The 21484-nt window shown below is 42.4% G+C and overlaps 1 protein-coding gene across 1 annotated transcript; it reads left to right on the top strand.

Annotated features, from left to right (window-relative positions):
* Nucleotides 1–267: 267 nt before the first annotated feature.
* LOC131981572 (C-terminal binding protein 1) lies at nt 268–15849 on the top strand. Its single transcript, XM_059345934.1, has 11 exons — nt 268–471; nt 1617–1661; nt 2314–2456; nt 6437–6591; nt 6927–7071; nt 7173–7379; nt 7517–7731; nt 8225–8355; nt 8586–8713; nt 11967–12084; nt 12200–15849. The coding sequence occupies exons 3-11, from the start codon at nt 2396–2398 to the stop codon at nt 12375–12377; spliced, it is 1338 nt and encodes a 445-aa protein (XP_059201917.1). The 5' UTR covers nt 268–471; nt 1617–1661; nt 2314–2395; the 3' UTR covers nt 12378–15849.
* Nucleotides 15850–21484: the final 5635 nt, after the last annotated feature.

The raw sequence follows: 21484 nt of genomic DNA, 5'->3' as shown, positions 1-21484 counted from the left end.
GTCCGGTACTTGTGGTTGGGGGGCATTGGGAGGTTTGTTTGATTGGACAGGAACTAGACTTGCCTCATGTGTGAATTGTATTTTCTTTGTTTGTTATATTTGAAAAATAAAAAAAGACCTTGATCTAAAAAATAAAAGAAGAATAAAAAAACGTATGCTTTTAAGAGAAATAATTGTTTGGATGACAGGAAACATCCAACTTTGGATAAAGTTGAAGTACACCAAAAAGTTTGTAATATAAGAAAACATGTTGTGAGCAGTGTGTCATGTCTCTGTCAGATATGAGATCCTTGGTTCCGCCGTGGAAGGTGAGGGCGCTCCTTCCAGTCCACCGATGCTGTTTCACAGACCGTCTGACCCCCTCACCAACAAGCCACTTCCTCTTTTGTCTGATTTCATGGCGATCGGGAGAGAGGGAACACCACCGACGCACGCACACTGTCTCAGCACTCTTGAAAGAGTTTATCCGGGGTAAATAACTGACCATTTTTGCAAGATTCGTTCACTGGGTTTCAAAGTAGTCCTGTTGGATTCTTCCATGTGGACCTTTCACATTTCCCTGTAGAATTAATCAATTGTTTAGCTTCTGGGTCAGATATTTCACATTGTAGCGCCACTCGCTGATAACAAACCGGAGGAAATGGGCTCCCCCTAGCTCTGCATCTCTCCCACACAGCGGCACGCTAGTCCACGGCGCTGGCTAGCTAACCTTAGCAATGCTGCAAACGCCTCATAAATGTAGATATGGATGTTTTTTGTTGACATGCTTCACAACTCACTGGCGACTTAATACCACCAAATGCTGTGTATATTCAGTAATTAGCAGGGAATTGTAGTTTTAATTAAAATGTTAGCTACTTAAACCCCTCTACTGTTTGTGTTTGGGTTAGCTAGCCAACATCGGCTAACTAGCCGCTGTGCTATGTATTTAGTTAGCATTAGCCCGGACCGCGGTTGAGAAGTTAATGCAAGCTGAACTTCTTCAGGGCTTAACGGCTAATTGTGATATACTTGCCACTTTACAAACGCTAAATAACTTTATTTGCATGGAACATGTGCATATTATCCACAATGCAGTATGCCGGCTATTCCCGATAGCCGAGAAACGGGCTAGCTAGCACTGTGAGCTAGTTAGCTAGTAACGGTAACTTGGCTGCTAACGAGGAGTTCCCAAACCATTGATGTTTTTCTTTATTAGGACATAGTTAAATTATCCACTGATGCTTTTCACAAACGTTGGCGGGTAGATGTCTTGTTTAACTGTTTAAATGCACCGTGTGAGCGAGTGGTTTAATTACTGCAAGTGAAAATAAAGTTGGCCACAAAGTTGTCGACAACCCTAACAGGTTAAATAGAGAAACATGGTTAACCGTGAAAGTAAAGAGGTTGAGTATCAGCCCGTATGAGTCAGTCCTGAATGAGTTATGAGCACCAACTACCTTTATTAAAACACGGTTATCGCCAGGGTATGCACATAATACTACATTTTAACCATTGCTGTGTAATCATGAACTTATTGGGAACATGGAGTTATTGTCTTCTTACCCAGACACCTGTAGTGATACTGTATGCCATTGTCATAATCTCAGATCAATATGCCTTTTCTTTGTTGACAGTGTAAACTAAAACGATCTGACTGGCACAAGAACATTGTTCTCCAGGTGAGTGAGTGACTGTTACTGTATGAGTATAATTTGATGATCTTGGGCTGGGCAATGTGGCCAAAATATTGTATCTTCATAACGGCATATATCCTGGTAAGCATTATTTTTGGTGATTCAATAAGTATGACAAAAAGTACTCTTTATTAAATAACCACATGGCAAAGCCTACTCTTAGTGTACTCAGTCCAGCTTTGCTGATGTGCAAGGATCAGGACGTAAAGTGCCACCCAAATTACTGAAATATGGCCGTAAAGCTGTTTCACTGTTGTTTTTTTGATATCACAATAGAAACAATAAGGATGTTTATATGTTGTTGTGACAGTTTATATCATAACTCCTAGCCCTAAAATTACTTTCGTCTTTTTCCAAAATTGCAAGCGGTTTCTTTCCTGCCAGGCTTCTTTAAGTTCTCTGATATCATGTCTTGTTTTTAAAATGTACACATAAATATACTGTTTTTTAATGCTAGGACTATTAGGTTACTGCTATTTTTTAAACACAAAATTAAATCTACTGATACAATTCTCCCTCTTTTTTCCCCTTCAGATTGATCCTTTTTTTAGGGCATGAAACATGGTGTATAAAAAAGAAACTGGATTACTATTATTTTGTCCGTACTAACTTTTTTTTTCTATTTATTTTTGTGCAGGTGAAACTACGTGGACAACATTAAAGGACTCCATAGCACTTGGATCTGTTCTTCTCTGTCCCAGGTTCAGACTGTGTGGTCTATGGCTCTGATGGACAAACACAAACAAGTCAAGCGGCAGAGACTTGACCGCATTTGTGAGGGTAAGAGTTCACAAATACTCATGCACAGTAAGTAAAACTGAAAACTTGCATTTGTAAAGCATATTTTGTTTTTTGATTTATTTTTAATGTGAAGTATTTAAATATGACATAATTGTGTATAAAGTATTATACCCATGATGCCCATATAGTCAGACAGTTGAGCCTTGTACTTAACAACATTATTAGTTATTGCATAACTAACTGCAAAAGATATATGGTGTTTGCTGTGTCCAGGCCTGTGTATGCCATAACATTTTAGCTGCAACTGTGTTAACTATGTTAGCAGACCAAAGTGAGGGCAGATTGTTACTGTTGACAAGAAAAACGGTCAAACATTGACAGTAATCTTTAAAGGCAGATGCTGATAGTTTTCATATCACATTTGTATAATTCTGCTACATAATGGTTGCTTTTAATATATTTTCCCACCACTCCTCATATTGTGGTATTAATGAAGTTATTTTTGTTTTATATTAATGAAAGTCTATTTGTTAACATGCTCGTCCTTGCTGCCTTTTGCCTGTAGTATTGTGAACTGACTGGTTGAAATGCTGACACTCATTGTATGTGTGTTACTCCCTCTGTGTGTTTGAGGGAGGAGGAGGTTAGTGTTTCTCTTTTTTGTTAAATAGGTATGCAAGGAATGTTGAGATACAAGTCTTGACCATTTTTTCATATTAAAGACAACAGAAAATAAGTAAACTTTTGATGTTGCTATAAGTATATGCAGTCATGGATGGTAGAGTGCAGAATTCGAGAAGAGACAGTATTTCGAGCTGTTGAGTCGAGTGGAGACGATGGAGATCAGACATAATGGTGTGCTAAAATGGAGGGAACAGTCTGGGTGAGTCTCTGGAGACGGGTGAGAGGGAGAGGACAAGGTGAAGGGTCGTGGCCGCAGCTACAGGGAAACGGGCCAGCTGTCTCTTTAAAAAACGACAACAGCCCAAACCGCCCTCGGCCTCAGCCTCGGCTATGCTAATGAGGTTAGTGCTGGTTGGCTGGCCCTCAATGCTGCTGCCTGTGATTGGACACTGGCCGTGGGGGAGGGGCTGGGCGTGGATGACAGCTGGGATCCAGCCAGCCAAGAGCAGGCTGACAGAGAGGGAGGGAGAAAAAAAGAGCGATAGAGGGAGAGCGAGGCGAGAGAGGGAGAGAGAGAGAGGAAGACAGGCTCACAGACTTCATAATGCAAGGTTAGGCTTGGTGCTCATGTGTTTTCTATTTTGGCATGTGTTTTTTTTATTTGTGAACTGTGTGGGGGGAGAGATCTAAGGTTTGGGTGTGGAGCAGCTATGTGTGTGCATTTTCCCTTTTATGTTCAGAGCGTATTGGTTGTCGCAGCCATCAAGAAGGAACTGAATAACCGTGTGTGTGTCTAGCTGCGTCTGGGTGGAGTACCGCTGCTTGCTGCATTATCATCGTTTGCTGCCCCTCCCCCCTCACCTCTTACTCCTCCAACTGCGGCCAGAGGGAGAGAGAAGAAGAGGAGGGAGTGAGGGGAAAGAAAGGGGGAGAGGGAGGGAGAATGAATGAATCACTGAATGAATTGTATTGTGTGTGCGGCCATGCTTACGCTTAGTAGGCCTCGGGTATGCCAGTGTCCTATACTCAAATTACTCTTTGTGTAGGCCTACTTGTATATTTCCAGAACTACTTTTTCAGAGGGGTCTTTGTGATGAATCCCTTTGGGTTATTCTACATAGTAAGCGTCTCTTTGTGCGTTCAGCGTGTAGCAGTAGGCCTGTTAGCATTCTTGAACCATCTGCAATGAAGTCGAATCACACTGCTAAATGAGTGCAGTAGAGTGGAACATTGTAGCACATTTTCATAATGGTGCCGGGCTGTATCTTTTTATTTCTTCTTTGCCGGTGTGTGTTTTGTGTATGCATTGGAAAATGCTCAGACGTCAGAGGAAGTATTCACAAATATTTGTTTTCCACCCTCGGCTACCAGCTCCCTTCCCTCCTCGGCAGTCTCACCATTACCTCCTGCCCTCTGTCCAAGTGAATGTTCCAGCTAGGCACACTCCCTCACCCTGGGACGGACACACACACACACACACACACACACACACACACACACACACACACACACACACACACACACACACACACACACACACACACACACACACCTGTCACGCTGCAGGGACAAGACAGTGTGTACTGGTGCATGTGTTGGGTCAGTCCAAGCCAAAAACTGCTGAGAAGAGGACAGGGAGAGGGAGTGGTGTAAAACACTTTTGCAGATATAACATGTAGATTCAGTTTCACTTATTAGTTTTCCATCAATGCATGGGCCAAGATGTGCCATTTATTTATGGCTCTGATTTGTTTTTCACATGCAACATTTCCTTTGTTGGCTTAATGGTAAAATGACCATGGTGCACATGGGTTGGATGAGCAGATGCCAGTAAGGTGTGTGTATCTGAAGAAATGGGAGAACCAGAGAAATAGGAAGGAGGGACTCTTCCAGACGCTAGAATTTAGGTCATGACTCAGACCCCTTCGTGAACCCCCACTGCCTCCTCACCGAGACCCCGCAGTTTTCTCCGCCCCTCCCCCAGCCGCCACACTCCCATCACCTCTCCCCCTCCCGTCCCAGCCCCCTCCTCTCTGTGTGCGCACTTCTCATACAGTCGCAGGTCAGGTTCCCAGACTTCTGCTTCATTAACTAAAATCTAACTTTCCTATTATGAGGAGTCTAACGACCCGAGTAGAATGAGTAGAGATAGATCGATCAAAGCTGCACAGTGTGTTTTGGTTCCAGGCATTACTCAACAGAGCTGGAGGTCAATACCAAATAGGCCAGGATGCTGGACACTCTCCATACCCCATCACGGATTTAGTTACACATCAATTTTATAACCATAGAACGCTCGCACACTTATACACATCATCCTTGTATTTCCCTAAGGGTCTTGGTAGAGGTGGATGTGTTGAGGGGAAAAAGAGTCATAAAAGTCTGGGTTATTATTGTCTGAAGAGTGTGGCAGTTAGCCCTGTTAACTTTAGCCATGTGTTGGGGGATTTTGTTTGAGGGTATGATGACTTGCATCAGATCGGGTAGTCCAGACATGGGAAATGCAGACTGTTGACTCACTAATCTCTAGCTTAAAGGGGTAGTTCAGATTCTTTTTTTTTAAGTGGGGTTGTATGAGTACGATACATGTCCATAGTCAGAGTATTACCTACATTAGATGGCAGTCGGCACGCCCCCAGAAGCTAAGCAATGTACTGCTGTCGAAGAGGGGAGCAGCAAAGCCAATTTTAGCCACCTAAAAAAGGTCCACCTAAAAAAAATATCAGTTTAAGTGTATGCTATATTTAGAATATTATCAGTGCTTTAGTATCAGTGCTGCCAGACAGCCCTTTCTCACAGGGAACTGAAATTATTATCTGATCTCTTTAAAGCCACCAAACTCTTTTTTTGAAGAAGAAGAAACCATAACACCAGCCAACTCCTGTGTAATGCAAGGCTTCTGCCTTGCATTACACAGGAGTTGGCTGGTGTACGGCTGCCTGGTGTTTTGAAGGGTTAGTTCGGTTTTACCGTCATTAGGTTAAACAATAACACAATTTCACAGGAAATACTGGTTTTGTAAGAGAGCAGAGATAACAGCTTCTGCTTCCCAACAGGTCTGTCTGATGGCAAGGTAAAGCATGAAAAGATTGTAAATATAGAATACACTTAAACTTAATGTAACTCACTGACTGTGGGTAAAAACCTCACACAAACCCAATTCAACAAATCTGAACTATTCCTTTAATTTAGCTGGTTCTAAAAAGAAGGCGGCTGGTAACTGTACACCAGGTGTCATCAGATGAAAATGCTTTACCAAAAACTTAAAGTTATCTGCCATTAATGTGATTTAAGTCATTTTTGTCCCAGATTTCTAATGATCATTGAATGTAATATATATATAACCTCTTCCTCATATACAACATCTAACATTATTTTCTCCCTGTCTCACTCAGGTATCCGACCCCCAATCCTGAATGGGCCAATGCACCCGCGGCCCCTAGTTGCCCTGCTAGACGGGCGTGACTGCACTGTGGAAATGCCCATCCTCAAAGATGTGGCCACAGTGGCCTTCTGCGATGCCCAGTCCACACAAGAGATTCATGAGAAGGTAGACACACACACACACACACACACACACACACACACACACACACACACACACACCCCCAAACATAACATATCCCTACTATAATCCCAATCCATGAGGCTGTACTTAATTCTGATGTAGTATGAAAGTAATTTACATTTGTGCTGTACCCAAAAATACCGCTGTGGTCTTCATTCTGTCTAGAACAACTGTCAACACCAAACAGCCTGTCAATTCAGGAGGAACATTTAGCCAAGTCTAATGTCTCCTTGCCCCTCTTTAAACTGCTGTAACATTTAAGTGCTAAGTGCAGTTTATGTGGTTCAAAGAATTTATGATGCATTTGTCCTCTGCAGGTGCTAAATGAGGCAGTTGCTGCCCTGCTCTACCACACCATCACTCTGTCCAGGGACGACTTGGAAAAGTTCAAAGGCCTTCGCGTTATTGTCAGGATCGGCTCTGGCTTCGACAATGTCGACATCAAAGCAGCTGCTGAGCTAGGTGAGCGCGTTAAAACATTTTTTCAGACACACGGTCAACCATGAGTTCAGAACAACACACAGAGTGATTCATATTTCTTTCAAACTTTCACCATCATCCAGGTATTGCTGTCTGTAATGTGCCAGCATCGTCTGTGGAGGAGACAGCCGACACTTCACTATGCCTGATCCTCAACCTGTACAGGCGAGTCACCTGGATGCACCAGGCCCTCAGGGAGGGAACCCGAGCCTCGAGTGTGGAACAGATCAGAGAGGTAGCTGGTGGTGCTGCTCGTATCCGGGGTGAGACACTCGGCATCATCGGTCTAGGTGAGTGAAAAGTGTCAATTTGGATGCCTAGACACGATTGAGGGTGACATAGCCACAAACCAATGTTTAGTATTTACGGTCCAATAAAATACTTACTTCTACTTAATTTCCACTTACCATTTATTTTTGACTTCCAGGGCGTGTTGGCCAAGCTGTGGCTCTGCGGGCTAAGGCTTTTGGTTTCGGTGTGATCTTTTATGACCCCTACCTGCCTGATGGTGTGGAGCGCTCATTGGGCCTGCAGCGCATGGCCACTCTGCAGGACCTGCTCATCCACTCGGACTGTGTATCCCTGCACTGCAGCCTCAACGAGCACAACCACCACCTCATTAATGACTTCACCATCAAACAGGTGTGTGGATCCACTCTGAATATGCAAAACACACGTTTGGTCTCATGTTTGCCCTCTCATTTCCAACCTCAAATGTTGTTGTGTTTAGAAAAGGCAGCAACTGATTAAAGTCATGCCAACTGGATTGAAAAACAGTAAAAAGATACATTTGTCACATTGCACACTCTCATTTCCTCTTGCTATTTGTGAGGAAAAGATCAGCTGTTGAAGAGGAAATTATATAAATTCTGTGTCTATGTAGCCCGAATCAGCTAAGCAAATTGCTGCTTTTGCACAAGGGCCTTGTCCGAATGAGAGCCTCCCCTTTTGTTTAACAGTGTGACAGATTGAGGAATGTAAAAATTAGTTCTGCAGCCTGTTGAGTGTAACATTTTGAACATAATTCAACTTATGTATAAATCACCTCTCATACAAACATGCAGCCCAAAGTGCTTAACATGCATATACAAAATTGAAACCGTTAAATCATACTGTGACTAACTCTATGATACAGATGCGTCAGGGAGCCTTCCTGGTGAACACGTCAAGAGGCGGTCTGGTTGACGAGAAAGCATTGGCTCAGGCCCTGAAAGAAGGCCGGATACGAGGGGCTGCCCTGGACGTCCACGAGACAGAACCTTTCAGGTAATGGTGCACAAGTTACACCCAACAGCTGTGCACGATACAACCTCAGTACTATTCTCTATAAGCCGGAGATGCCCGATCAACTATACTTTCAGGAGTATATTACATCTTGTGGATGTCCTGTAATTTCTGCCATCCTTAAAAACGGATGCAGGAAACATGAAGTAGCCATCGTTTGCATGCAAATGCAAGTGTATCTCTAGCCTAACAACCTTTTCCCCTTTTACCAGTTTCTCCACAGGACCTTTGAAGGACGCCCCCAACCTGATCTGTACCCCACACACATCTTGGTACAGTGAGCAGGCCTCTGTGGAGGCTCGTGAGGAGGCAGCCAGGGAGGTTCGCCGCGCTATCACTGGTATGACACACAGGATAAAGTCTATGTTTTCATTCAAAATTTCAAAATGTAATGTTTTTCTTCCTTGAACACTGATTTGTTAAGGGGGCAGGGGTGTCAAACTGATCCATGAAAAGGCAGGTGTGGCTGCAGGGCTTCTTTCCAACCAAACAGTAGCACATTTTACACAGCAAAATAACTGACTGTTCAGGTGATTGAAATGGTTGTCTGGCGAGCTCTTGCTTGGTTGAAACAAAAACCTGCAGTCACGCCGGCCCTCTCATGTATCAGGTTGACACTTGGGGCCAACTGTTGCTGAGCATTTTACAGAACTAACTTAATTTACAGCCCTGATTCCAAAGTAGTTTGTGTGCTGTGAAAAACGTAAAAATACCCATAATGCATCATATTCGGAATTCAGAGAAAGAAAACAAAAGTTTGTCCATTGAACATTAACAGTCTTAGCTTTGTGCTTTATTCAATTGAATATAGGTCTATAATGATTTGCAAATTATTTAATTATGTTTTTATTGACTTCTCTCAGCACCCCAACTTTTTTTGGAAGATGAAAGGGTTTTTTAAGAAGGGTAGGGGATCCCTGACCTGACTTGATCTGATCATATGAACGATCAAAATTTATCATGAGCCAAATGTGTTTTGCAAAATGTCCATTCTTATTTTCCAGAACCCAACATGGCATATTTAAAAATCAGCAAAAAAATGTCAAAACAGGCATTATTGTCAGAAATTGAACTTTCAGAGAGTCTGATCATAGGTTAGACAAGTTTCCTAAACCAAAAGGATGCTTATAATTTTTATATTTCAAAATCACTTTGATCTACATGTCTCATTTAAAAGGTTGCCAAAAACTTCGAACCATTTGTGAAGCCGTGATTAATTTTGCTGAGATGAACGGTCACGTGACAAATATTCAAACTGCAGGTTTGCACAGAGCAGAGAGGAGAGGACAGGAGAGGTTGGAAGTAGAGTTTGTAAAACTGCAAACATTTCAATTATCAGGGAAATTATTACCATGTTATTCTTCACAAAATACATTTTTGAGTTTTCCCACTTTTAGCCATGATTGTGCTGATCCTATAAAGCTGCAGAATGTACATATTGCAGTGAAATACAAGGCTACAGTGAGTAAAATGTACAAAAAAACCTCCTTGAAACAGCTTGAGCTTCGATTGCTTACTACATTTCTGTTGATCAATATATTCACCAATCATCCTCACAGGACTTCTTACTTTGGGGCAGGGTTTCTCAATTCCAGTCCTCAAGGACCACTTTCCTGCATGTTTTATGATGTGTCCCTCCTCCAGCACACCCGATTCAAATGAGTGGCTCGTTATCCAGCCACTGCAGAGCTTGATAACGAGCTGATCATTTGAATCGGGTGTGCTGGAGGAGGGACACATCTTAACATGCAGGGCAGTGGTCCTTGAGGACTGGAATTGAGAAACCCTGCTTTGGGGCAATATACTCTTTAAAAAAACTCCTACATTTACGTTTGGAATCATTAGTCTAACAGAGTAAAATGTCATTGCTAATTATACACTCTTTTATTAGCTATGTTACTGTACACAGACCAACATAGGATAGCATCAGGAAAAAAAGAAGTGAAATGGAAACATTGGTCAGAGCGGCACAGCACATTGTGACTCATTTCTGTTTCTGTTTACTGTTCCGCTCTCAACCTCGTGCTGAATTTTGGCAAAGGCAGACTAACGGCTACAAACGTTAAGTGTGAACTGTGACCTCGACACTCACTGTTTTATTCACTGTATGGAAATATATTTTCATATCACAGATCAGCGACAGTTGATTCATCTGTGGAAGACTGCCACGATAAAAACATTAACCGCCACATATTGATGATCTGTATTATTTTACTCTTGAAAATGGGTAAAATCGTATGTCATTGTAGAGCTCTCACTAGCCCTCCACCCTGTGCATACCCTGGATTCCACCAGGCGCAGCTGCTTTGTGATCTGGCAGCGATGCGCCCGCTGGAGCTGATCGCATCCACGTCAGTTAATGCATGTGATTCCGGCAAATGCACCACGGCGAGTCACAGAAGTGGCTCACCTTTCTCCTCTGCTAAAAAATATGGGCCTAGTCTACTTTTGACGGAGCTGCAGCGCTGAACTCTCTAGTCTTTCAAGTAGGAGAAGTTATGGGTGTACTCCTGCTGATGTACACTGTGTGTGAAATATAGGTACAAAATAAATAGAGGATGAATGTATTTGTAACAACTAAAACACAGTTGCGAGGAATAACTTTGTCCTGAGGCTACAATGCAATGCTGTGCATTTCTGCAAGCACACACGCCCGGTCCTCCCCGTCAGCTGTCAACACAAATAGAATCTAATTCTGTGGGAAACACTGCAGATGATGAATAACCTATTAAGACCTAAATCCACACAGAAAAACACCCTCTAAAACCTAAGCATTCTCAGCCTCTGGAGCAAATAGAGACATGAAATAAAAACCACCTGAACGCTTAAATCCTTGGCTTTAACAATAAATCATTGCCTTTGCCCAAAAGTGCATAAAAGCTGTCAGGAGTGTAATAACTATATCAGTTTGTTTACAGTGTACATCATCGTTTTACTGTAATAACAGATGCCCACTTGCGGCACATTATAGTCTGGGTCATCGTCCGATTTATTGTCAGTAAATACGACCTTGTCACTGTTCAACTTTATTTTCTGTCAATTCTGTGTTGAGGTGTGTAAGAATTTTTTTCTTTATATATATATTTTTTTCCCCCTTTTGCATTCCACACATGAATTTCAGCGACATTTTATCGGTTATGTGTCTTAAAAGTGATGAGCATGCTTATGTCTCTGCCGGTATATACATGCAAATGTTGCATCGGTTTAAATGGGTTAAAGACTCTTGAGCCGGGCAGGCATTAATGAAATAGTGCGTCTAAAATCAACCTCGGGAATAAAAGATGGCTTGAAAATTCTGATCTGGGTACAGCCCTGAAACTGATCAATTTGTCAAAAAAAAAAAAAGGAATTCTGGTGCGTCGCGGTGGCTCACTGGTAGACTGCATATCACTGAGGCTGAGTCCTGGGTCAGAATGTAGCCTGAGGTCCCTTTGCTGCATATCTTCCCCTCCGTATCCACCTTTCATAGTCTCTATCACTGTCTAATTAAGCTGAAAAATGCCAAAAAAAAGGAATACTGTCAGCAGCATGACCACTGTTTTTAACCAGATAACCTCTACCAGTAAGGGTAATGGTCTGCTTTCCCTCTCAAGGGCGTATCCCTGACAGTCTGAAGAACTGCGTTAATAAGGAGTATCTGATGGCAGCCTCTCAGTGGCCCAGCATGGAGGCAGCCACTGTTCACCCAGAACTTAATGGAGCCACTTACAGGTGAGAGGAGAGAGGACCAGGGTTACACATCAAGATTTGTAAGAAAAAAATTGAGAATTATTTATTTTCTTTTTACTGGAGTAGCTATCACATTATTTCTCCATCTGTGTTTCAGATTTCCTCCAGGTCTGATCAATGTTGCAGCAGCAGGGGGTCTCCCAGGAGCTGGCGCAGGGGTGGAAAGCCTTGTTTCAGGAACCCTGGCTCACGGCATCACCCCTGTCTCCCACCCGCCTCACGCACCCTCCCCTAATAAGGCCGAAGCCGACAGAGACATCCCCTCCGACCAATAGCCCCCCCAGCCGTCGCCAGCACATTCCGTCGCCTCTGGAAACCACCCCCACCCCCACCTCCCAGCATCAGACACAGCCCGACCCTCCAGTACATCGGCAGCGCCAGTTTGACCTGATGTGGATTCACACAGTCTCGTTCCTCAGATCACATAACCAGCCCAGGAGTGACCTATCCACAGCTAGCCCCATCCCATCCACACCACAAGAACACACATCCCTCCATCCTTGTCCTCATGTCACCCACTCACCTGCCATCCCCTCCCCCCCTTCACTCCCCCACAACGTCAGCAATAACTGTGTTCTCAAGGATTCAATGATTGGATTGGTTTATATCCTTAGTTGGCTGTTTTAATGGAAAGTTGACCTGTTGTGGTTCTAGGTGTTAATGTTTGTTTGTTTGTAAAAAAAAAAAAAAAAAAAGCATTTCTGACATGAGGCTTTCCAGCCTGCCGTCTCCTGCAGTCCTCTGACCAGCAGAGGCAGGAAGGCTGAAGCCTCCCTTTGTACATTAATGGCTCATGTTACTGCTCTTCTTCTTCTTTTCTTTTTTTCCCCTCCCCCCTCCAACTTTATTGTGACGAGGGAAAATGTGTACTAAAGTAAACCAGACAGAATCACAAACAGTACATCCTGTCCTTCCCACCAGGCGTCTAGCTACCCCTCAGACCAGTTTGGCCCTTACTGCTCCCTGGCACTGTCCTCTTCTTGCTCAGCAGAGGGAACCATAATGCCGTCAATATGGAGCTCTCTCAGACTGTATATTGAATCTGCTCAGCTCATACTTCAGATAGTGATACCCAACATCATTTGTCACCTTTTTACTGCTGTGGCTGCCTATTTTTAGGACCGCAACCCTGTAATCACACATGTTTTGTCCCACATGGATTGTTTTGTGTCACAATAGCGATAGCACCCAGGCATGAATTTCATCTCGTGCAATCAGATGGAGTTGCTACGTCTGAGGTCTTTACACATATTGCCCACACAGAATCAAAAACGGCAGCCTTTTTCTGGCTGAGAAAACAACAGCATGCCAGAGTCCTCGCCAGCAGAGGGCACCGTCTGGCCACTCGGAGCTGAGAGAGTTGCACGCAGCTAATTTCAGCCAGTTACAGGTTAGCTGTAGTGATGAAGAACATGATCACACACTGCCAACATTCAGAACACAGGATGGGTGACCAGGGACCGCCTTATTGTTTAGGAAGATCTCACTGCACCACCCTGCACCCACTCACCTTCCACTCCTCTCCCACTGTCATGGCCCATCCTTTACATCTGCTCATGAACCAGTATGCATCCACCAATTCCTTTAAGTGTGAGGGGACAGTAGAGTTTAGTATCTCTGTAGGAGCAAGGGGACAGTGTTCTTGCATGCTGGCTTTGTTAATGACAGTGGTGTGTGTGCGTGTGTGCGTGCGTGTGTGTGTGTGTGGGTTTGTATGTTCCCTCACCCTGTTATGATAACAAGCTATTGTCTTTCCAAAGGAATAGTCCCTAGGAGTAACTCTTTAACGCTGTTGCCCTGGTGTCAAGGGAACACCTTTCTAGTACCTCAGTAACAGATATTGAATGTACCGTGCATACCCTTTTATTTTTTGTACAGATTTTCTAGATACTTCTTTACTATTCTTTACCAGAAGGGTTGTGAAATTGTAGCAGTAATGATACAATAAAAAAAACATTGCCCCCCATGAAATAAATTGACAAAATCCTTTTATGTTCGCTATAATAGGTCACTAAATACTCAGGCTTCGAAACCAATGCGTATCTCTTTGCCTTTACCTTTTATTTCCTCATTGTGGAAAATTCAGCACAACGCTTTCCCATTTTTAGACTCCAGACTGTAGTCGATGTGTTTTGACCTCCATCTTACTGGCTATTGAAAACGAAGGAAAAAACAAAAAGCGGTCGTCGTGGTCTGCTAGGTTTTTTTGTTTTGTTTCGTTTTTTTACTAGAACGGTAGTAGTAGATGCAGTTTTGTTTTGTTTTAACCCCTTTCATTGTCAGGCTGCTCTATCTATAGTGCATGTGAGGTAATTTTTTAGGGGAAATACTATTGGCTTAAAGAATTTGTGTCATCTTGCTGTTTCCCTCTGCTCCCCGGCCTTTCCCCCTCCCCTCAGAGTGTTTTCAACCCGAGTTGCCATTTTTGTCGTGGTCAGTTTCCAGTGATGTACAGTTTTCCCTCAGAGTCTATGAGAGACATGGAGCATGTCTGTGTCCTGAGATGCTAGGCTCCTCTGTCATGTGATGAGTATATATTTTTTAAAAATAACCCCCATAGTTCGGATTATGAGCATAATAGTAATCTTAAATTTTGCTGTTGATCATGATGATTATATATATATTTCAGTTCAGCAGTGCACTGTTATGAAAACCATTCTGTTTTATTGTAGGATTTCATTATTATGGATATGCTGTCTGTGTTCTACATGTTGTACTGAAACATTTCGGAGAAAACAAAAGATCCCTTTCCTGGTGATTCTTTTTTTCTTTCTTTTTTTTTTTTTTTTAAGTTTGTCTTCTCCCAACTGTCTTTTCCAGCTGATATCCTCTGGGCCTTACTTTTTCTCTCCCTGTAAAAATAGCTGTTATAGAAAGTCGCCATGGAACCACTCACTGCCTTAATACAGTTGACCACAGCAGGTGAAGTCAGGAGACACACCCAGTCGATAAGAACGGGCCACAATATAGGCCGCTCTGCAAAAAGCTCCTCACACCCCTACAGGCCTGAATCTGCAGCACCTTGCATTTCTTTTTTCACTGATGAACCACATTTAGCCTTGTTTTGGGCTCAAACACAAAAATCCAGTGTGAATTCTTACTGTGCATTAATAAGAGGTTATATTTTTCTTTTCTAACTTTGAATAGTTTAAGTCAGCCCGGCAGTGTGTATGTGCGTAGGCTAACAGATAAGCACAGTGTGTATACTCACAAAGCCGCAGCTGATATTTCACTCTTGGGTGTGAGAATGCCCCCACCCACCGCCACCACCACCCTGGGGCTCTAAAAGCATCTTTCACTGTGCTGCCAGAGCCCCAGTGGGGCTGGGGTGGGGGGCATAGCAAACACTGGTGTGGTCTGTAAAAAAAAAAAAAAAAAGCAGAAAATTACAGTGAGAATCGGTCACTTTTTCTCTCTCAGGGTTCAAATGCACACATATCCTCCAGCAGTCACCCTCTGTCTCGTGTCCCTCGTCCCAAGTTTTCCGCCCTCAGAATGTAGTACAGCCTCCTGCGTTTTTAGAAACCGCTCTCCCCTTGTTACCCTCTTTGTGCACAGGTCTGAACTTTTTTTCCCCCGTTTTTTGCTTTCTTTTGGCACTGACATCTAACCATCTAACAAGGAATGAATGAATGAATGTTTGAAAGTGACTGTGTGTAATGTTAAAATTGGGAAATGTATTTTTACAACATGTGAACATTTTTTTTCCACTCACTCTCATTGTGAATTGATTTTTTTTTTCTTTCACCAGACTGCAAAAACAAAAAAAACTACAAAAACTACAAAAAAAATCTCCTGTAACTAGGCTCTTAAGCTTTATTTTTGTTTTGTTTACTTTTTTATTAGAAACAATCATGTTTGTGATGGTAACTTCCGATGGTAAACTCCACACCGTATTTTAATAAAATCTTAAAAATTAAACATTTGCTCTTGTTTTTACCTTTTCAAGTAACAGAAAATTTAAAATTTGTTTTTGTGTTTTGATTACTATTGTCAATAAGCTGGTGACAATTAATACCAGCTGCTAGTTATGTCATCCCACTGATTACACTCAGCAGCTTCAGGACATTGGGTTGTTTACAGAGATTTTGTCATAAACAAAATTGTTCACTGCCACAGTTTGTCAGCTCTTTTATATGCAACAGGGGGTTATTCAGTGAGCAGGCCCAGCTTTACGAGGGGGCAGACTAGGTGGGGTGAACGGGAAAGGGGGCTTCTACGTAGAAGCACAGGGCAGAGGAGGGCGGGGGATTATCAGCCCCAAAATTGCTACCACATGTGTGTAACCAGGAGCCGACTCTAAAGATGGAGTGAAAGGACTGGCAGCTGACGGCCACTCACTAGGTGCACCTTTAGGAGCCAGCTGGTTATAGGCTGGCACCCTCAGGCGTTCAGAAGCCACGGAGTCCATCACAGAAGGCTAGAAATGGATGGTGTTTATTGACTCTGTGATGTTTTGTCATTATACATCCAACAATTACTTTCAGCCTTCTAACTGGCACTAGTGCTTTTTGCTTTGTCAGTGTTGCACGGATGACGTATTTTGAGGGAAGTCCTCTCAACAAAAAGCCCATGGGATTCTTCCATTGAATTTAGGATTACTGCATCAAATAACCTGTGGCAAACAGAAGTTAATGAGTTCATGTTTTTTGTTTCACAAGACAATCCTCATAAATGAGCTTTTATGATTTTTGAAGTTTAAACTGAATCTCCAGGAGTAAAAAGCTAACATTGGACTATAAATGAGGTATACCACATACGTGTGACTTCAATACAAGCGCCCAGCACTCGTCCTGGGTATCAAACCAATTCGACATAGTGGCCATGGGTGGAATTTCAATTTCTGGCTTGGCCTTATTGTGTATTTTGCAAATCCATAAAAATACAAACAATGATTTGGAGATGTGAAAATCCTAACTAATTTCCGGGTTTAAGGACTCATTCCTGCAGCACTCTACAGTCACTAATGTTGCCTGAGTACAAAAATCAATCAAAATTGATGTAGCATAACCAGACAAAGCCTATTATATATTTTTTTTAACTATGCATTCCTCTTTCTTGTCAAAACCAGGTACCTGCACAACCCACAATGAAACTTCACCAGCTGCAGTTCAGTCAGAGTAGCAGCTAATAGCCATGAGCTGCTGGCTGGTAAGCTCACTTCTTTTTAACTCCCCACTCACAGCACCTTCTGAAGACACAACTGGTTTAATGCTACTTTTATTTACAAATGTAGTACTACTGCCCAAGACTCGTAAACAGACTTTAATGTTCTTCTTCTTTAGTCTCATTTAGTCATTTGTGCATTAAGCGACCAAAATATTGGTTCACTTTGATGAAGTAAAAGGGTCAAAGATGGAAACACACCGTACACTGTGGTAGTACCTGTCAACCATAAGGTGGCCACGCCCTAAAGCATACGCTGCTTTATCGTCTATTTCACTCTAAATGGGACCATAATTTACAAAATGAACATCCTGCTGTATTCCAGAAGATTTAAAACATTAAAAAGATTCCGACCATAAATAATAACTAATAATAATAATAACTAATTATGAGGCTTTTTACTGAGGCAATAAATCAAGTGAGAATTAGGGTCATAATCCTACAGGGTGCCCCGCCAAAGGATTTAGTTCTTAAACCCGGAAGTAAGTTCGCATTTTATCTTCTTAGGGTCTTACCTCTCAAACTCAATGAGGATTGTAATTGGGTTGGTGGTTAGATGCCTGAAATAAGGTCTGTGGTTAACACAAGCTGAAGATATGTTCTCGTTTTGTTGTACGATGAAATACGTTATGTACGTAAATACCCCCACTTGGGAAGTTTTTACATGTCCAGAAAAAGGTGATTGCTAACAAATAGCCACTTGAGACTACACTGGTTGTAGGGGATATTAAACGTCATCACGTCGGACATGGACGGGAACTCAATTACTAGTCCGTCTTAGAGCCTCTAGTCGTGTTTTCAGTGCTTTTGCAAACTCTTATAGACTGTAGATTAGGTTAATAAATGATTCGGCTACGGTTTTGCTAGCTTGTCCAAACCGCTGGTTAGCTTGTCAGAGAGCATCCGAAGCTAACAGTAGTGACGTTCAAGTCCGTGGTGTAGTTCTTGTAGCTTTTTACTTTAGTCAGCTGCATTTACGCTTCATACATCATAAAATTAGTTTTGATTTGTGACGATTGTCCTGCTGAACAAAAAACTTACGCATCAGAAACGTGTTTGCCACAGAGCAACGATCCATAATCCAATGGAAAAATCCCAAAGGTGAATTCTCAATAGACCGCATTGCAATGCTACTTCTGGATAGGCCACCAAAAATATGTCACTTGACTTAAATACAAGTGGACTTCTTTTTGTAACCATCGGTGCCGACCCCTGCTGGCTGTTAGAAAGAATGCTGGACTGTTCAAGCCCAGAGGTTGCCACTTGGATGGAAATAATGAGGATCACAAAAGTTATTGCAATTCAGTTTAGACGGACATGACAGTCTGCACCAAACTCATGACAATGCATGCAATAGTTGTTAGGACATTTCCTCAAAACGGCAAATGCCTACCTCATGATGGCGCTGTTGGAAAAGTCACAGAATCACTGAACGTCAGTATGAATTATCCTCTGAATGTTCTTACAAATTTGCAATCGATCATGTAGTTGTCAAAATATTAGTCTGGACGAAAGTGGTGGAAAAGCTGAGATCACTTAATGATTTTGCCTGTTAATATCATTGCACACTGTTACATACTGTCCTGTGAGGGACCGGCATATTGCACAACAGCATGTGTATACAAGTCTGTGCAGTTGCAGGAGGCCCAGGATGCGAGTAGTATTTTAACAGACCTGATTCACACACACTTCAAACACACTCATTGCTTCCTAATTCCCACTCGAGATTGTGTAACAAAGTGCAGCGGAGCATTATCCACCTCTCCCAGCGCCATACGTTACCCCTGTCAGCTCTCATGCTGTGCCGCCAGATCTTTTTATTTGTTTGTTTAGCCCAGGAGGAGGAAGAGGGGGGCTGGAGAGCCTCACAGATGCCATCAAGTCTGGAAACACACCGGTCAAACCAGTTTAGAGTACTGGTCCGCATGCTGCTGCTGGGTCAGTCACATCATATCCTGCGTAGGTTGCTTCCACTGGTTTTGGTGAGTGGGTCACAAAAATGGACAAAATAACTGAAAGAGGGTCAAACATCATACAAGATAGTTTAACTGAGGTCCAAAGATGAGAACATCAGCAAATTTAATTAGAGCTTTGATGGGGAGAAAGAAAAGCAGTTTGACAGATTGGGTGCGCATGTGTGAGCAAGAGCGTTTACACTTGTGCATTCAGGTCTGTGTGATGAATTAGTCTCCAGACAGATGACCTGTCCCACTTGGAGGGATCGTACTACCAACCCCAAAGCAGAGTGGATAAATATTTGCTTTTGGTTGTCTTTGGAATGATTAAATATTATTCCAGCAACTGAATGACATCACTGTCAGACTGCACTAGCTTTGGTTTCCTTTTTAAAAGATACAGCAGTGCATTTTTTATCTGACCAGAAGTAAAAACTTATTGACATAGAATATAAGCCCGGTCATGTGTCCCCGCCCCCTGATATACAGTCATGGAAAATATTATTAGACCACCGTTGTTTTGTTCAATTTCTGGTTGATTTTAATGCCTGGTACAACTAAAGGTACATTTGTTTGGACAAATATAATGATAACAACAAAAATAGCTCATAAGGGTTTAATTTAAGCGCTGATATCTAGACATTTCCCATGGTTTTCTTGATATTAACCAAAACCATTGTCAAGAAAACAATGGAAAATGGCAAAAGAAACAAGAAATTGAAGAAAACAAGGGTGGTCTAATAGTTTTTTTCCATCACTGTAGCTTATACTTTTGCATTTTAGAGTCACATTGTTGTGACATGACATGTTCTTTCATTGTAGTGAATGCATACATTCTGTCCTGGTGCTATAAATACTTGCCCAAGCAGCAAATGTGCCTCAATTCACTGCTGAAAATAGTTCTCAACTAATGCACAATTTTATGTCCTGTCTGAGTAATATTTGCTAAAAATACAATGTCATGCTCATGGCATGTCTCATTGTCCACCATTGTGATCCAAACTGAAACCCTCTATGAACTTTTTGGATGAAGTCCAATAACTTTGGTGATCCCGAAATTGTAACATTCATCTATGTTACAATTTAAATGTTTCCATACTCAAGTCATTTATAACAAAAACCTGGCTAACTAATGACTTCAGCCTCAGCCATACTTTGTGCTAAGTGGTAAATATTAAATTAGTACTGTGTTTCTCTGCACCTCAGAGAGCACTTTATCATGTTTTGTTAGGCACCAAAATGGCCCTTTTGTGTTTGTTTGTTTTTAACATGGGGGCACCCCCTCCCCTGAGTCCACCAGTGATACAGATGTTAGCAAAGAATTGTCTTTTCTGTGGGCTTTTTTTCCCTTTATTTGCTAGAACTGAGCAGGAAAATGTGAAGGGGGAGAAGTTACAACATGTATTAAAGGTCCCAAGGCTGGAATCAAACCCAGGACGTTGCAATAAAGTGGCATATGCTACCAAGGCACTCCCAAATAGACTTGAGTATATATAAATGGGCTGTAAGCTCAGTGCCACAGACAGGGATGAGGCATCAGCAGGATTATAAGTTATGGACTGCCAAATTGTTGGTTTTGGTCTTAACATTGGATTTGTTGGCTCTGAGAAAATAATTGCGTACATCAGCTTTCTCCTTTGACATATATAAACAGCAAACAAAGGAACCAATCAGTATTAAAATATCTGTATTCATCTTCTCCCATAATAACAGAGAACAACACACAGTGAGTATAATCCATGTGTTTGTACTGCTCCTCTCTCCTGGTGTCTGTGTGTCTTCCTGAAGAGTCTGTGTGGCGGTGAGGCCGAGACACTGGAGCGAGCGTGGCCCCGGCCCAACACTCTGTGATTAGCTCATGGTTTTCCTCTCATTGCTTCACTCGCTTGGCTCTCGTGATGTTGACGTGAGCACGTGGTTGACAGGAAGAAAACGCTCTCCTATCTCGGAGATTTACGTCAGTCAGGCAACCTGCTGCTGTATCTGAACTCTTAATGTTAGCCGCTGCATGATTGTTGTGGTTTAACTATGGAAATGTGGGGTTTTTTGGGTCATAAAATTAATCATCAATTCCCACAAAGGTTGGCAGTTACATGAGTGGGTCTTTACGTCCATTAGGGTATTAGCCAGCATGAGTTCAGACTTCAGCGATTTTGTGTGCGCAGAGTGCGGTCACACATATGCACACCTGTGTGTTTGACAATGTGTCGATGATGTTTCACATTAACGTGAGTCAATCTGGACACTGAGCTCACTGTCAT

This window comes from Centropristis striata, chromosome 12 (assembly GCF_030273125.1).
Source record: "Centropristis striata isolate RG_2023a ecotype Rhode Island chromosome 12, C.striata_1.0, whole genome shotgun sequence".
Classification (NCBI taxonomy): domain Eukaryota; kingdom Metazoa; phylum Chordata; class Actinopteri; order Perciformes; family Serranidae; genus Centropristis; species Centropristis striata.
This window is presented reverse-complemented; position numbering and strand designations above follow the sequence as displayed.

Bases quoted from the DNA above. Each gene is read 5' to 3' on its own strand.
- LOC131981572 (XM_059345934.1), top strand. From the start codon at position 2,396: ATGGCTCTGATGGACAAACACAAACAAGTCAAGCGGCAGAGACTTGAC. The intron at 6,592-6,926 runs GTAGACACACAC...TGTCCTCTGCAG, and splicing joins CACAAGAGATTCATGAGAAG to GTGCTAAATGAGGCAGTTGC. The intron at 7,072-7,172 runs GTGAGCGCGTTA...ACCATCATCCAG, and splicing joins CAAAGCAGCTGCTGAGCTAG to GTATTGCTGTCTGTAATGTG.